This window comes from Moschus berezovskii, chromosome 6 (assembly GCF_049115385.1).
Source record: "Moschus berezovskii isolate FMDL1 chromosome 6, NW_MosBer_1.0, whole genome shotgun sequence".
Classification (NCBI taxonomy): domain Eukaryota; kingdom Metazoa; phylum Chordata; class Mammalia; order Artiodactyla; family Moschidae; genus Moschus; species Moschus berezovskii.
Window position 1 is genome coordinate 26692859 of NC_142465.1, and position 17451 is coordinate 26710309.

General features: G+C 40.5%; 1 protein-coding gene across 2 annotated transcripts in view; it reads left to right on the forward strand.

The window, feature by feature from the left end:
- The window catches only part of PLEKHG7 (pleckstrin homology and RhoGEF domain containing G7), a 90304-nt gene that overhangs the window by 31681 nt on the left and 41172 nt on the right, over positions 1–17451 (forward strand). For both annotated transcript variants that reach the window (XM_055396424.2, XM_055396425.2), the window contains exons 7-9: positions 12391–12489; positions 13469–13609; positions 17184–17279. In XM_055396424.2, coding sequence (XP_055252399.2) covers positions 12391–12489; positions 13469–13609; positions 17184–17279 — 336 coding nt within the window. The remainder of the gene's footprint in view (positions 1–12390; positions 12490–13468; positions 13610–17183; positions 17280–17451) is intronic.

Consider the following 17451-nt stretch of genomic DNA (forward strand, 5'->3'; position numbering starts at 1 on the left):
CCTAGGATACTGAGGGCTGACTCTATACCAGTTTATTCCAGTTCCATATCACCAGTGTCTGCTACAGATTTTCATTCCACCCACCTCTTAGTTATTTTTTAGTTGGAGGAAAATTGCTTTATGATGCTGTGATGGTTTCTGTAGTACAACACTAATCAGCCATAATTGTGCATATCCCTCCTCCCTTTTGAGCCTCCCTCCCCTCCCCTGATCCCACCCCACTAGATTATCACAGACCGTTAGCTGGGTTACCTGTGTTATATAACAGCTTCTCACCAGATACCTATTTTAAACATGGTAGCGTGTATGTGTCTGAGCTGCTTTCTCCATTTGTTTAGCTCTCTCCTTCCCCACTTTGTCTGCAAGTCAATTATCTTTATCTGCATCTCCGCTCTTCCCTGCCAGTAGGTTCGTCAATACCATTTTTCTAGATTCCATGTGTATGTGTTAATATACGATTTTTTAGATTTTTTTTTTCTCTTTCTGACTTCACTCCGTATAACAGGCTCTAGGTTCATCCATCTCACTAAAACTGACTCAAACTTGTTTCCTTTTTGTAGCTGAGTAATATTCCGTTGTGTATTTGTACCACAAGTTCTTTATCCATTTATCTGTCCGTGGACATCTCGGTGGCTTCTGTGCCCTGCCTATTATAAATAGTGGTGCTATGAACTTTGGGGTACATGTGTCTTTTTCAGTTATGGTTTTCTCAGAGTATATGCCCTGTAGTGGGATTGCTGGGTCATATGGTAGTTTTATTCCTAGTTTTTTAAATAAATTTCTATGCTGTTCTCCATACGTCAATATGAAATCTCCCATACTGTTTCATATAGTGGCTGTATCAATTTACTTTCCCATCAGCAGTGCAAGAGGGTTCCCTTTTCTTGCACATCCTTTCTAGCATTTACTGTTTGCGGATTTTTGGATGATGGCCATTCTGGTTGGTGTGAGGTAACACATCATTGTAGTTTTGATTTGCATTTCTCTAGTAATTAGTGATACTCAGTGTCTTCACGTGTTTATTGGCCATCTGTATGTCTCTGGAGAAATGTCTGTTAAGGTCTTCAGCCTGTTTTTGATTGGGCTGGAGTTTTTGGGTTTTTTTTCCTGATATTGCATTGTATGAGCTGCTTATATATTTTGGAGATTAATCCTTTGTCAGTTGTCTCATATACCGTTATTTTCTCCCATTCTGAGTTCTCTAGTGCTCAGTCGTGTCCGAATCTTGGTGACCCCATTGAGCATAGCCTGCCAGGCCCTTCTGTCCGTGGGATTTCCCAGACAAGAATACTGGAGTGGATTGCCATTTCCTTCTCTCATCTTGAGGGTTGTCTTTTAATCTTGTCTATTGTTTCCCTTGCTGTGCGAACGCTTTTAAGTTTCATTAGGTTCCATTTGTTTGTTTTGTTGTTATTTCCATTACTCTAGGAGGTAGGTCAAAGAGAATCTTGCTGTGATTTATGTCAAAGAGTATACTGCCTATGTTTTCCTCTAAGAGCTTTATAGTTTCTAGCCTTACATTTAAGTCCTTAATCCATTTCCAGTTTATTTTTGTGTAAGATGTTAGAAAGTGTTCTATTTTCATTCTTTTACATATATCTGTCCAGTCTTCCTAGCACCACTTACTGAAGAGGCTCTCTTTGCCCCATTATATATTCTTGCTTCTTTGGTCAAAGATAAGGTGCCCTTAGGTGCGTGGGTTTCTTTCTGGGCTGTTTATCTTGTTCCATTGGTCTATATTTCTGTTTTTGTGCCAGTACCATATTGTCGTGATGACTGTAGCTTCATAGTGTAGTCTGAAGCCAGGAAGATTGATTCCTCTTGTTCTGTTTTTTCTTTCTCAAGATTGCTTTAGCTATTCAGAGTCTTTCATGTTTCCTTACAGACTGAAATGTTTTGTTCTAGTTCTGTGAAAAATACCATTGGTAGTTTGAAAATGACTGTATTGAATCTGTACCTTGCTTTGGGTAGTATAGTCATTTTTGCAGTATTGATTCTTCCGATCCAAGAGCACGGTGTATCTCTCCGTCTGTGTTATGTTTAATTTCTTTCATCAGCGCGTTATAGTTCTCTGCAATAGAGGTCTTTTGTCTCTTTAGATAGGTTTATTCCTAGATATTGTACTCTTTTTCTTATAATGTTGAATGGGATTGTTTCCTTAATTTCTCTTTCCGATTTTTCATCGTTAGTGTAAAGGAATGCAAAGGATTTCTGTGTATTAATTTTATATCCTGCAGCTTTACTATATTCATTGATTAGCTCTAATAATTTTCTCATGGCCTCTTTAGGGCTTTCTATGTAGAGTATCCTGTTATCTGAAAACAGTGAGAGTTTTACTTTTTCTTTTCCAGTCTGCATTCCTTTTCTTTCCTTTTATTTGGTTGCTGTGGCTTGGACTTCCAAAACTGTGTCGAATAGTAATGGTTAGAGTGGGCACCCTTGTCTTGTTCCTGTTCTTAGAGTTAATGCTTTCAGTTTTTCACCACTGAGAAGAATGTTTTCTGTGAGTTTGTTGTTTACGGCATTTATTATGTTGAAGTATGTTCCATCTGTGCCTACTTTCTGGAGAATTTTTATCATAAATGATAAAATTTTTGAATTTTGAATGATAAAAAGTGTTGAATTTTATCGAAAGCTTTCTCTGCATCTATTGAGATGATCATATGGTTTTTATCTTTCAGTTTGGTGTATCACATTGATTGATTTGCATATGTTGAAGAATCCTTCCGTCTCTGGGGTAAAGCCCACTTGATCATGATGCGTGATCCTTTTAATGTGTTGTTGGAGTCTTTTTGTTAGAATTTTGTTGAGGATTTTTGCATCTGTGTTCACCAGTGATATTGGCATATAATTTTTTGTGTGTGTGTTATTGTTGTCTGGTTTTGGTATGAGGGTAAAGGTGGCCTCATAGAATGAATTTCGGAGTCTTCCTTCCTCTGCAATTTTCTGGAAGAGTTTGGGCAAGATAGGTGTTACCTCTTCTCTAAACTTTTGGTGGAATTCACCTGTGAAGCCATCTGGTCCTGGGAGTGAGTTTGTTGGAAAATTTTTGATTACCATTTCTATGTCCATGCTTGTGATTGATCTGTTCCTATTTTCTATTTCTTCCTGGCCTAGTTTTGTTAGATGATACTTTTCTAAGAATTTGTCCATTTCTACCAGGTTGTCCATTTTATTGTCATATAGTTGCACTTATGATGCTTTGTATCTTTGTATTGTCTGTTGTAACTTCTCCTTTTTTATTTCCAGTTTTATTGATTTGAGTGTTCTTTTTTTTCTTGATGAGTCTGGCTAATAGTTTGTCGATTATTTTTGTCTTCTCAGAGAACCAGCTTTTAGTTTTATTGATCTTTGCTGTTGTCTCTTTCATTTTTTTTTCACTTATTTCTGCTCTGATCTTTATGATTTCTTTCCTTCTACTACCTTTGGGTTCTCTGTTCTCTTTCTAGTTGCTTTAGCTGTAAGATTAAATTTTTTTTTTGGGGGGTGTTTCTCTTGTTTCTCGAGGTAGGCTTGTATTGCTGTAAACTTCCCACTTAGCACTGCTTTTACTGCATCCCATAGGTTTTGAGTTTGTCGTTCCTCTTTGATTTCTTCAGTGACCTCTTGGTTATTCAAAAGCGTGTTGTTTAGCCTCCATGTGTTTGTGTTTTTTAAGTTTGTTTGTTTTTTTCCCCCTATAGTTGATAAACACAGCCTTACGGCATTGTGGTCAAAAAAGATGCTTGAAATCATTCCAGTTTTTTTTTTAATTTACCAAGGCTTTATTTATGACCCAAGATGTGATCTATCCAGGTGAATGTTCCACATGTACTTGGGGAAAAAAGCGAAATCTACTGTTTTGGATTGAAATGCCCTGTAGATAGCAATTAGGTTCAGTTGGTCCAATATATCATTTAAAGCTTGTGTTTCCTTATTAATTTTCTCTCTGGATGATCTGTTCATTGGTGTGAGTGGGGTGTTAAAGTCCCCCACTATTATTGTGTTACTGTCAATTTCACCTTTAATAATTGTTAGCATTTTCCTTATGTATTGAGGTTCTCCTATGTTGGTTGCGTATATATTTATAATTTTTATGTCTTACTCAGTTGATCCCTTGACCATTATGTAGTATCCTTCTTATCTCTTGTAATGGTCTTTGTTTTGAAGTCTGTTTTATCTGATATGAGTATTGCTACTCCCTCTTTCTTCCGATTTCTCTCTGCGTGGAATACCTTTTTCCAGTCCCTCACTTTCGGTCTGTGTGTGTCCCTAGTTCTAAAGTGGGTCTCTTGTAGACAGAATATATAAGGGTCTAGTTTTTGTATCCATTCAGCCAGTCTGTATCTTTTGGTTGAAGCATTTAGTCCATTTTCGTTTAAGGTAATTATTGATATGTATGATCCTGTTACCTTTTACTTTTTCTGTTTTGGGTTTGTTTTTATAGGCTTTTTGTTTTGTGTTTCCTGTCTAGAGAAACTCCTTTAAGATTTGTTGTAAAGCTAATTGGGTGGTGCCAAATTCTCTTAATTTTTGCTTATCTGTAAAGCTTTTGACTTTTCCTTTAAAACTGAATGAGATCCTTGCTGGATACAGTAATCTTGGTCGTAAGTTTTTTCCTTTCATCATTTTCAGTATATCCTGCCATTCCCTTATGACCTGCAAGACCCTTATGACGTTGCAAGATCAGCCTTATGAGGATCCCCTTATATATTATTTTTTGCTTTTACCTTGCTGCTTTTAATATTTTTTGTATTTAACTATCATTAGTTTGATTAATATGTCTTAGCATATTTCTGTTTGAGTTCATTCTGTATGGGACTCTCTGGGCTTCGTGGACTTGGGTGGCTGCTTCCTTTCTAATGTTAGGGAAGTTTTCAACTACAGTCTCCTCAAATATTTTCTCAGACACTTTGTTTTCCTCTTTTTCTTCTGTTGTTATTCTTCATTTGCTCAGTCTTGTCTGATTCTTTGTGACCCCATGGACTGCAGCAGGCCAGGCTTCCCTGTCCTTCACCATCTCCCAGAGTTTGCTTAAACTCATGTCCATTGAGTCAGTGATGTCATCCAACCATCTCATCCTCTGTTGTTCCCTTATCCTCCTGCCTTCAATCTTTCCCAGCATGAGGGTCTTTTCTAATGAGGCAGCTCTTCCAATCAAGTGGCAAAGTATTGGAACTTCAGCTTCAGAATCAGTCCTTCCAATGAACACCCAGGACTGATCTCCCTCAGGATGGACTGGTTGGATTTCCTTGCAGTCCAGGGGACTCTCTCAAGAGTCTCCTCCAGCACCACAGTTCAAAAGATCAATTCTTCATCACTCAGCCTTCTTTATGGTCCAACTCTCACATACATAAATGACTATTGGAAAAACCATAGCTTTGACCATACCAATCTTTGTTGGAAAAGTAATGTCTCTGGTTTTTAATATGCTGTCTAGGTTGGTCATAGCTTTCCTTCCAAGGAGCAAACATCTTTTAATTTCATGGTTGCAGTCACCAGCTGCAGTGATTTTGGAGCCCAAGAAAATAAAGTCTGTCACTGCTTTCATTGTTTCCCCATCTATTTGCCATGAAGTGATGGGACAGGATGCCGTGATCTTAGTTCTTTGAATGTTGAGTTTTAAGCCAGCTTTTTCATTCTCCTCTTTCACTTTCATCAAGGGGTTCTTGAGTTCCTCTTCTATTTTTGCTTATTAGGTTAGTGTCATCTTCATATCTAAGGTTGTTGATATTTCTCCCAGCACTCTTGGTTCCAACTTGAGCTTCATCCAGCCTGGCATTTTGCATGATGTACTCTGTATAGAAGTTAAATAGGCAGGATGACAGTATACAGCCTTGACGTGCTCCTTTCCCAGTTTGGAACCAGTCTGTTGTTCCATGCCCAGTTCTAACTGTTGCTTCTTGACCTGCCTATAGATTTCTCAGGAGGCAGGTCAGGTGCTCTGGTATTCCCATCTCTTGAAGAATTTTCCACAGTTTGTTGTGATCCACACAGTTAAAGGCTGTGGCATAGTTAATAAAGCAGAAGTAGATATTTTTCTGAAAGTCCCTTGCTTTTTCTATGATCCAGTGGATGTTGGCAATTTGATATCTGATTCTTATGCCTTTCCTAAATCCAGCTTGTATTTCTGGAAATTCTCAGTTCACATACTGTTGAAGCCTAGCTTGAAGGATTTTGAGCAGTACCTTACTAGCATGTGAAATAAGAATTGTGCAGTAGTTTGAACGTTCTTTGACATTGTCCTTCTTTGGAATTGGAATGAACACTGACCTTTTTCAGCACTATGGCCACTGCTGAGTTTTCCAAATTTGCTGGCGTATTGAGTGCAGCACTTTAATAGCATCATCTTTTAGCATTTGAAATAACTCAGCTGGAATTCAGTTACCTCCACTAGCTTTGTTTCTAGTAAAGCTTACTAAAGCCTACTTCAATTCACACTCTAGGATGTCTGGCTAAGTGAGTGACCACACCATCGTGGTTATCTGGGTCATTAAGACCTTTTTTGTATGGTTCTTCTGTGTATTCTTGGCCCTTCTTCTTAAAATCTTCTGCTTCTATTAGTTCCATCCCATTTCTGTCCTTTATTGTGCCCATCTTTGCATGAAATATTCCCTTGGTATCTCTAATTTCTTGAGGAGATCTCTAGTCTTTCCCATTCGATTGTCTTCCCCTCTTTCTTTGCATTGTTCCCTTAAGAAGACTTTCTTATTGTTCTTCTCATTGAAGGTCCTTGTTAAACATTTCTAATATCTTCTTGATCTATGCCTTCATTCTATTTATCTGTGCCTCCATTTTATTTTCAAGATTTGAGGTCATCTTTACTATCATTACTATGAATTGTTTCTCAGGTAGACTGCCCATTTCCTCTTCATTTGTTTGGTCTTGTGGGGGTTTTTACCGTGTTCCTTCATCTGCTGCATGTTTCTCTTTTTATTTTGTGTAATTTACCGTGTTTGGAGTCTCCTTTCTGCAGGCTGGAAGGTCATAGTTCCTATTTGTGGAACCTACCCCCAGTGGGTGATATTGGACCAGTGCCTTGTGAAGGTTTCCTGATCGAGGTGACTTGTACCTGTGATCTGGTGGATGGAACTGAATCTTGTCTCTGAAGGGCAATGTTTTGTCCAGCAGTGTGTTTGGGGTGTCTCTGGGCTTGGTGTGGCTTTTGGCAGCCTGTCTGCTAACGGGCAGGGTTATGTTCCTGTTTTGCTGAAGGGTTGGCATGAGGCGTCTGGTACTGAAGCTTACTGGCTTTTGGGTGGGACCTGGTCTTAATATTGAGATAAAGGCCTTTGGGAGAACTCTTGCCAAATAATGTCTCATGGAGTTGGGGATTCTCTGGTGGTCCAAAGTCCTGGACTTGGGTCTTCCAACTTGGAGATCCAAGCGTGACCTCTTACTGTAGCACCAAGACTTCACAGGCCACACAGAGAACAAAACTCCACGACAGTTGGTGAAAGCAGCACTCACCAACCAAGAACACCCAAAGGAACTCACAGACTTGTGAAGAGAAGAGAGAAAACAGAGAAGAAAGAATGAAAACAGGAATCAAAAACGAAGAGAGCAGTCAGGCCAGTAAAGAAACCTATAAATGAAAATGAATACAAAAAACTAGACCAGCAAAAAGACAAAATCAAAAGTACGGGAGGAAATGCAGGATAACTAAAGAGTACTGTAAAAATAGGAAAAAAGTAAAGTAAGTTTATTTTAAAATAAGATGCTTTTTAAAAAGGAAAAACTAGGTTAAAAAGTAAAAATTAAAGGAATAATGAGGAACAGCATTACAATGCAGGAGAGAGTGGTCTAAGAAGAATGTCCTCCTGAGGCCTCCATTGTCCTCTGCATACGGTGTGCCCCAGTCTGCTTACTCAGAAAGTCCTCCAGTGTTCCTAGGAAAGTCTCTGAACCTGCTGTGGATGCTGTGGGGTCAGCTCAGACTCAGATCTGGCCTTACTGTCTCCTGTACTTGCTCCCCAAATCCACAATTGCCCCCAAAGTCCAGAGCCTCAGGCTAATTGCAGAGATTGAATCTGGTGCTCCACTTTGGTTTGGGGCCCACCTCTGTTTGTAGGCCACTCTCAAGTGTCTTCCCCACCTAGACCAGAGGGGGCAGAAGTAGCAGCTCATTAAGACTCACTTGCTCAGTCGGGCTGGGAAGAAGAAGGGCTTTGGAAGCCTCAAATGGGGTGTGCCTACTGCAGCCAAGGCCTAAGGGAGGTTTCCACAGTCTGAGGTGGGCCGTGCCCTCTCCCAGAGGGATTGGCCCCTGGTCTTGTGTCTCTCGATAGAGCTAAGTTGCATAGGCTCCCAGGAAGGTATGGGTTGCAACCTGTGCCGGCTCGCAGCCTGATGATGGCTGCTACCTCTGGAGTTGGGGCCGCAGCAGCAGTGTTTTGTCCCCTGCCTCAGGCCTTCTTCTTGGCTTTGGAAGTGACCAGTTGGCTTGCCTTCCCCACTCTGGGATCTTAAACTGCAGTTGCGTCTAGTTCTGCTACTGGTGCTCACTGGCATAGGTGGTGGCTTTGCCCAGGCATATCTGCCTCTTGTTCGGTCACTAAGTTGTGTCCAACTCTTTGCCACCCCATTAACTGCAGCACACAAGGCTTTCCTGTCCTTCACTGTCTCCCCAAGTTTGCTCAAACTCATGTTCATAGAGTCGGTAATGCCATCTAACTATCTCATCCTCTGTCACCCCCTTCTCCTCTTGCCCTCAATCTTTCCGAGCATCAGGGTCTTTTCCAGTGAGATGGCTTTTCACATCAAGTAGCCAAAGTATTGGAGCTTCAGCATCAGTCCTTTCAGTGAATATTCAGTGTTAATTTTCTGTAGGATTGACTGGTTGGATCTCCTTGCTGTCCAAGGGACTCTCAAGTGTCTTCTCCAACACCACAATTCAAAAGCATCAATTCTTGGGTGTTCAGCCTTCTTTATGGTTCAACTCTCACATCCATATATGAAGACTAGAAAAACCATAGCTTTGACCATATGGACTTGTGTCAACCAAGTGATGTCTCTGCTTTTGAATATACTGTCTAGATTTGTCATAGCTTTTCTTCCAAGGAGCAAGTGTGTTTTAATTTCATGGTTGCAGTCACCATCTGCAGTAATTTTGGAGCCCACGCCCCGTCTGTCACTGTTTCCATTGTTTCCTTATCTATTTGCCATGAAGTGATGGGACTGGATGCCATTATCTTAGTTTTTTGAATGTTGAATTTCAAGCCAGTTTTTCACTCTCCTCTTTCACCCTCATCAAGAGGTTCTTGAGTTCCTCTTCAGTTTCTCCCATTAGAGGGGTATCATCTGCATATCTGAGGTTGTTGATATTTCTCCCAGCAGTCTTTATTCCAGTTTGAGCTTCATCCAGCCTGGCATTTTGCATAATGTACTCTGCTTATAAGCTAAATAACCATGTCCAATTCTAACTGTTGCTTCCTGTCCTGCATACAAGTTTCTCAGGAGGCAGATTAGATGGTCTGGTATTTCCATCTCTAAGACTTTTCCATGGTTTGTTGTAATCTACACAACCAAAAGCTGTAGCATAGTCAGTGAAGCAGAAGTAGATGTTTTTGGAATTCCTTTGCTTTTTCTACGATCCAACAAATGTTGGTAAATTGATCTCTGATTACTCTGCCTTTTCTAAATACAGGTTGTACTTCTGGAAGGTCTTGGTTCACGTATTGTTGAAGTCTAGCCTGAAGGATTTTGAGCATTACATTGCTGGCAAGTGAAATGAGTGCAATTGTATGGTAGTTTGAATATTCTTTTCATTGCCCTTCTTTGGGATTGGAATGAAGAGTGACCTTTTCCAGTCCTTTGGCCATTGCTGAGTTTCCCAAATTTTTGGCATATTGAGCACAGCACTTTAACAGCATCATCTTTTAGGATTTGAAATAGCCCAGTTGAAATTCCATCACTTCCACTGTCTTTGTTCGTAATAATGCTTCCTAAGGCCCATTTGACTTCACACTCTAGGATATCTGGCTGTCGGGGAGTGATTACACCATCATGGTTATCTGGGTCATTAAGACCTTTTTTGTACAGTTCTTCTGTGTACATCTCCCACTGGGGTTGGGCAATTCACAGCTGTTGCTCATCCCACCTATGGCATTTTTGAAGGTGAGTTCCTGCAATCCGCCAAAGCAGGGAGTTAGAGGCTCCCTGCTGCAACAGTCGCTTGCCTCTCTGAGAGGCCCGGTCTTTTCCCTGGACTCCCTCAGCTGTGTCATACTAGCCTTCTCAGAATATCTTCAGAGCAGTCAACGCTGGTGCTCTTCCTGGGGTCCTGCTCCTGAAGCCTGAGCACCCAGCCCCGACTCGCAGCAGTGGGCGTGAGTGCAAGCCACTTCTCAGCTGGGAAGTGCTGTTTGGCAACGAACTCTGTGGTGAATTCTCTCTGTTTTGCCTGCTGAGCACCTGTTGCTTCGTTCCGCTCTGATGTTCCAAAACTCCCCCTTGTCCTCACCCGTGAGGGGGTTTCTGAATGTGTTGGAACTTTTCCTCCTTCACAACTCCCTCCCCAGGGTGCTGGTCCCTGTCCCAAAATCCTTTTTTTTTTTTTCAAATCTTTTTGTCTTTTGCCCTCCTCATTCTGAGAAGATTGGCTTGCCTTTTTGGAAGTCAAGGATCTTCTGCCAGCATTCAGGATGTATTCTGTATGAATTGATCCACATGCAGATGTATTTTTGATGTATTTGTGGAGAGGAAGTTGATCTCCCCGTCTTATTCCTCCTCCATCTTGAAAGTCCCCCCACCTCTTAGTTATTAAATTCGAGCCCTGAGAATTAACCTTGACTTAATTTCTTTACCTTCTATATTCTCTCAAATACCCTTCACAACTTCTCATTGCCTCTCCACCAGAAGCCAGTGCCACCGTAGTGGAAGGAGCACCACTTCCAGCCATGGGTCTGTAACTCTAAAGAGTTAATGTTTCCTTTAAGAGGACTGTCCCTTCCCTTCTCACAATCATATCCAGCAAGCACTTTGGTCAGGAGGTTGGTCAGATCCTTAGAAAGCCACAGTGAGTGTTCTTCAAGGTAGAGGGCTGGCGCCCACTTTCCCCATGTCCAATGCATCTCCCATTGCCTCAGCTTCCTTATTTTCCAACTGACTGGTGATTTTTAATTTCCACAACATGCAGTCACTATGGTTTCAGACATCAGCAAAAGGCACATGTCCCAGTTGCTGTAGGAGGTCCCCAACCAGCTCCAAGATTTCTCTGCTACTATGAAGTTAATAAGTCTCTAATAAGTTTTTTCTTTTGGTCCCATAACCTTAGCAGAGAATTCAGCCATGGCCCTTTAGCACTTTCTGAAATTATTACAGGGTTGTCTTTCTGACATACAGGGAGCTACGTCCCCACATAGAAGATAAGCCTTCCTTCTCTGGCTCCTTTACCTGAAGTTAAATGATGTCCACCAAACTGCTTAGATCCAGGCCAGCATCATGCACCCTGAAGCAATACAGCAAGTTAAAATGTTGTTTGTGATAAACATTCATCTGAAAGGCAGCCAAGTTGACTTTAGAAAGCCTCACATTGTTATTTGATAGCTTCTTCCTGGTTTAGTTGGCTAGAATGAACTCTTAAAATGAGTAATTCATGATGTTGCAAGAGAATAGTGAATGAGTCAGAAAAATTAAAAAGTCACAATAGAGTAAGTTTCAAAAGGATATATGAATGTGATACCATTAAAAAATAATTATAAATACAATAAGAAAAATGTTTTCAATAATTATCTGGGGGTGGGGGGAGCCAGTAGACATTACAGGTAACTTTGCTTTTCTTTGTGGTTTTGTTTCTCAGGTTTTCTGCAGCAACCATATATTACCTTTGAACCTGATTCTTTTAACTAATATTATTTAAAATAAGAATTATAACAAAAATAAGTAGGTATTCCAATCTAAGGAAACTCGAGTTTCTAGCATATCCTGGTATTCTCCAGCTGAGAATTACTGTATTGGGAAATTCCTTTAATACTCTGGACTTTATTTAGTCATCTGCTAAATGAGGGGTTGAACTAAGATCTTCAAGGCCCCTTCTGATGGTAAAGTCCATCAAAAAAGTTAGACTGTGAAGGACTAACTTTTGCAGGGTGCACACTAGACAGAAATCATCTGGTTGCCTTATGACTGTTCTGCTTTTATGGCTCTGGCTTTTTTTTTTTTTTTAATTAGTAAAATGAGAGGTTTGGATAAGCTATGTTCACCAGCCTTTCTCCTCCATGTCTGGCATTCTGACCTCCTGTTTGTCAGACTCTGGCTCAGAAATGGTTTTTCACCTGTTAGTGGTTCATAGACAAAATGTGCAGCCTGATCTCCTGCATGTGGGACCGTGAAACAAAGATGCTGAGGCTACCAGAGGCGTATCACTAAAAGAATTCCAAGTTTGAAAATCCTGTTCTTAAAATCTCTTAGCAGGGCAAAGACAAGAACAAGCATATATCTGATCTGGAAGACTGCCTGTCCTCTTTGAAGATTACAGACTTCAGGGACTATGAGTTCCACACCCTGAAGGTATCTCCTGATTTGTTTTCTGTGTGGCTTCTTTTTTTGTTTTCATCACTGTGATAAGATGTTAGATTATTGCATAGTTCATAATAAGAGCAAAGTGCAGGAGAGAAGCCCAGACCGGGGTAGAAAGGTCTGCTCTCTCTAAAGCACATTGAAACCTTGGGAAAGTCATTTTATCTTAAGTAATGGACATGAGAATTTTTTGTATACCAAGAAGTCGTATATAAATGTTAATAATTGTTACAACTCTTCTCCTCACTAGGCCTTCATTTCCTCATTTGAAAAATAAGCTGGTTTTTATAACATAATTTCTGATGGTTTTTTTAAACTCTCATTTCATGATTCTTCTGTAGTTAATTTCAGCAAGTGTTACTCGTGGAACCTGGATCAGATTTCCCTGTTCTGGGTTTGGGATTCTTTTTAAATTGTAAATAACATGTCCATCCCATGCATGGGAGAAATCCCAAAGTCATGCAGAGAGAACTGTGGTTTGGGTAACTCTACTGAGAATCCCATGGACAGAGAAGCCTGGTAGGCTACAGTCCACGGGGTCGCGAAGAGTCGGACACGACTGAGCGACATCACCTACCTACCCAGAGGGATGGACTTCCTGGTGACTCAGACAGTAAACAATCTGCCTGCAATGCAGGAGACCCAGGTTCAGCCCCTGGATCAGGAAGAATAACCCCTGAGTTGAAAAGATCCCCTGATGAAGGGAATGTCTGCCCACTCCAGTTGGAGAATTTCATGGTCATAGGAAGCTGGTAGACTGCAGTCCATGGGGTCCCAATAGGTCAGACAGGACTGAGCAACTAATACTTTCACTTTTTCACTTTCATCCAGAGGGGTGCCTGGGGCTTGCAATGGGAAATCATGATTTGGGAGATTGCTTGTTTCTGCTGCACTACAAGTCCAAGAAAGGACAACAGGTCAACTCATCAAGGTGCAAACGCTTTGTTCTCTCTTTTTCTCCCACATACAGGATAAGACCTGGAATGAAGTCATGGAAATGCATCAGAAACTTCCTACTAATCAATTAGACTTGAGAAAGCAAGAGGCTGTGTGGGAACTCTTCACAAGTGAATGCACTTATTTTTTGGACCATTTATTAGTTCTCAAGATGGTAATGCTGGCTTTAATTTTTGTTAAATGGAAAACATTGGTTCTTTGGGGACTTGTTTCTTTTTTCCATGCTGAAAAAAGGTGGGATGCTCCCCTCTTTCAGAGGATCTTAAGGAGATTTTATTTATCTTTGATTGTCTGCAACTTGGTTTCTCTTCATTCTTTTCTTAAACATAGACTCTGAGGATTGGGTGAGACCTTCTCAGTAAACTATTCCAGCTGTCCAAGTGATGTGTGAATCTCTTCTGCCTGATTGGCACCCTGTGTTTACACACTATTCAAGTCAGGAAGCTCGCAGCCACCCTCAAGGCAGCCATTCCATCTCTGGTCAGCTTGCTCTTTGGGCTCTTTTACTCCCTTAGGATCACTGCCAGGCATTTTGTCAGCTATGGAGCCACAGTCACAGATTTCCAGGACAGCCATCCATGTGTAACACAAGGGGCTTGGATTATACAGTGTGTTCATGGGGTCTGTCGTGAAAATGGTGCCCCTGAAGTTGTGCAGTGCAGTGCTCCTGATCTGGGGAGGCTCTGAGCAGAGAACTCCTTGTAGAAGAACCACAGGGCAAGGAATAGGAAGGGAGAAAATGGTTTCTAAAACCACAGGGGAGGATGGACTACATTGCTCCCAAGGTTGCCTCTGCCCATAAGCACTTTCAAATCCTGGCATCTCTCATACCCAGGAAAAGGCACTGTGTTAGGAGACATGAGTTCAAGTCCTAGGTCTGCCTCTGACTTGCCTTTTGAACTTAAGAAACTCTAGTCTCCCATTTCAACTACTCAACTCTTCTGTTGTAGTACAAAAGAAACTACAGATAATTTGTAAAGAAATGTGTGTGGCTGTTTTAAAATAATATCTTATTTACAGAAATGGGTAGCAGACCTGATTTATCCCACAGCATGTCTTTTGTTATTCCTGCTCTAAGCTACAAGAGGGATGACAATACCATAACATATGATCATTGTGATGACCAGATTAGTTTCCTTTGAAATCTCTCAAGTGCTATCCAAATGTTAGTTGTTTACTGTAAGTAATGTTTATTGTGTCAGTCATTGCTAAGTACTTTACCAGCAAAATGTAAACAGCAAAGACACTTAGAAAGTTAAAACTTGGAGATTGTTTCAGTTAGAATACAGAAAACTGGTTAAGTAAGACAGTATATTATTGACCCATGTAAACCATAAAGCCCAGAGGTGAGAGAAAATACAAGGTTGGTTTGATCAAGGGGCTCAAAATCAAGGACAGAATTTCTTTTCGTCTCTCATCCCTGCCTTCCATGGTCTGTGCTTCATCCTATGGCCAGCTTCTGTTATAGTCACAGAGTGGCTGTTGTCCTTGAGGCCCTGGAGAGAGTAAGAAATAGACAGGGGAGGGAGGGAGAGAAAGAGGCAGACACCTTTTCTTAACATTCATAGCCAGAGTCCTGATTGCCGTGCAGTTTGGACTGGTTTAAGTCACATGCATGCTATTGAATCAGCTACCGTGTTAAGGAAGGAGGGTGCTCACTGTCTAAGGAGGGTGCTCATTGTCCACATTCAAGGAACAAGGACGGGCAGACACTGAGCTGACAGCTGGGGTAATGTTGGGGAGAGGGGGGCACTGGGGCTGAGTGGGAGCCAATAGGTGTTCCCTGCGAGGCACTCACCTCGTGAGCTCCACTGCCTTCCTTTGCCCTAATAAACAGAACGGAACTTCCCGTCCCACTGGCAGCTACATAAGCTTTTCAAATTAGCATTTTCTGCCTAAAAGAAGCTCAATTAGTGTTTATTTTCAACCCCCCTCCCTGGTATTGAGAGTATATAAGTACGTACCTTTACACAATCAATATAAATTTCCCATAGTTGCTTGTAAATTGGAATTTTGTAACTCAAATTCACTGAAAGACTCAATATTTTTCTTAAATGGCAAAAAATTCTATAAAGCAAGTAATTTTTTTAATTTATTTTAATTGGAGGCTAATTATAATATTGTGGTGGGTTTTGCCATACATTAACATGAATCAGCCATGGGTGTACATGTGTTCCCCATCCTAAACCTCCCTCCCCATCCCATCCCTCAGGGTCATCCCAGTGCACCAGCCCCGAGCACCCTGTCTCGTGCATCAAACCTGGACTGGCGATCTATTTCACATATGATAATACACGTGTTTCAATGTTATTCTCCCACAGAGTCCAAAAGTCTGTTCTTTACATATGTGTCTCTGTTGCTGTCTCACATATAGGGTCATCATTACCATCTTTCTAAATTCCATATATGTGCGTTAGTATACTGTATTGGTATTTTTCTTTCTGATTTACTTCGCTCTGTGTAATAGGCTCCAGTTTCATCCACCTCATTAGAACCGATTCAAAGGCATTCTTTTTAATAGCTGAGTAATACTCCATTGTGTATATGTACCACAGCTTTCTTATCCATTCGTCTGCCAATGGACATCTAGGTTGCTTCCATGTCTTGGCTATTGTAAACAGTTAAAGCAAAGAATCTTATAGTACAAAGATGATTTCTTCTAAATATCTCCAATTTATCTAAAGTCATGATTTCTGTTTCTTACTGCTATGTGTTTTAAATGCTTAGATATTGACAGACTTCCAGACAACTGGTGCTGCCTAGATTGCAGGAAGCTGTAAATCAGTGGTTCTCAAAGTGTAGTCCCTGAACCAGCAGCATCAGAATCACTTGGGAACTTGTTAGAAATCCATATTCTCAAATCTCATCAGAGACCTACTGAATCACAAAGGTTTGGGGTAGGGCCTGCTAATCTCTGGTTTAACAAGGCCTCTAAATGATTCTGATGCAAGTTCAAGAACCATTTACTGCATTGATTAAGTAATATAGGAATTGGAAAACGTTGGTGATCTAAAGCCCAGTCTTTTCATATCTGTAATTCGTGACTTATTTGGTCCCTCCAAATGCTTCATCATATTGATACAGAGTATTCCTGTTTCAATAAATTGATCTGTCTTTAGTTTATTGAATGAGGGACAGGTTATCTGTGAGGATTTTAATTTTTTCTTGACTTGCTGTAGTTTTCCTATTGTAGGAAAACATCAAATCAAGTAACAGTAACATAAAGCCTCTCTTAATGTTTTCATTAATATTTAATGGCTTTATACAAATCTAAACATCTTACCAGTTATTAGATATTCACTCATTAGTTCTCTTTTCAATTTCCTGAAAGTAAAGGACATTTAAGTCTTTTTCAGAGAAAGGAGTAAATAAAAACTTAGAATGAATGTTGTTTTGGTCTCAAGTAAGTGCTGCTGGGAAGAAGAGAACCTTGGAGATTTCTTTGGCACTGGGAGGAGAGAAAACCTGCTTGAACAAATTATGTTCTACAGGAATGTTGGTAGGGCTCACACAGCAACGACTATTTCATATGGAAGAGCACATTCCCCATATGTTCTATTGGAGCGTAAATGTCATCATTTGTGTTTAGCGCAATTCCTCACCATTGAAAATACTGATCTCTAAGTTGTTTTGTAAAATTATACTCAGGAGGTTTATGGTTAATGTTCTTGCAAAGGGCAAATATCAAAATTGAAAATCAAAAAGTAATGTGTGTTTATTTCTTTAAGATCTTCATGAATACATTAAAATATCTACAGACTCATGAATATCTCCTGGATGTGGATTTATGGAGACTTTTTGCAAACCTGGAGGAGCTAAGTCAGGTGAGCCAAAGTAGGAAGATTCCAGTAGCCATGTTTTAAAAATCACCATGAAAATTTATGCTTGTCTCTTTTTGTGGTTTGTATTCCATGTTGGCATATAGAATATGGTTTCTTCCATATTCCTTCTCCATGTAATCTTATGGTCGGGAGTTCAGGTTAATAAGAAGGCAAT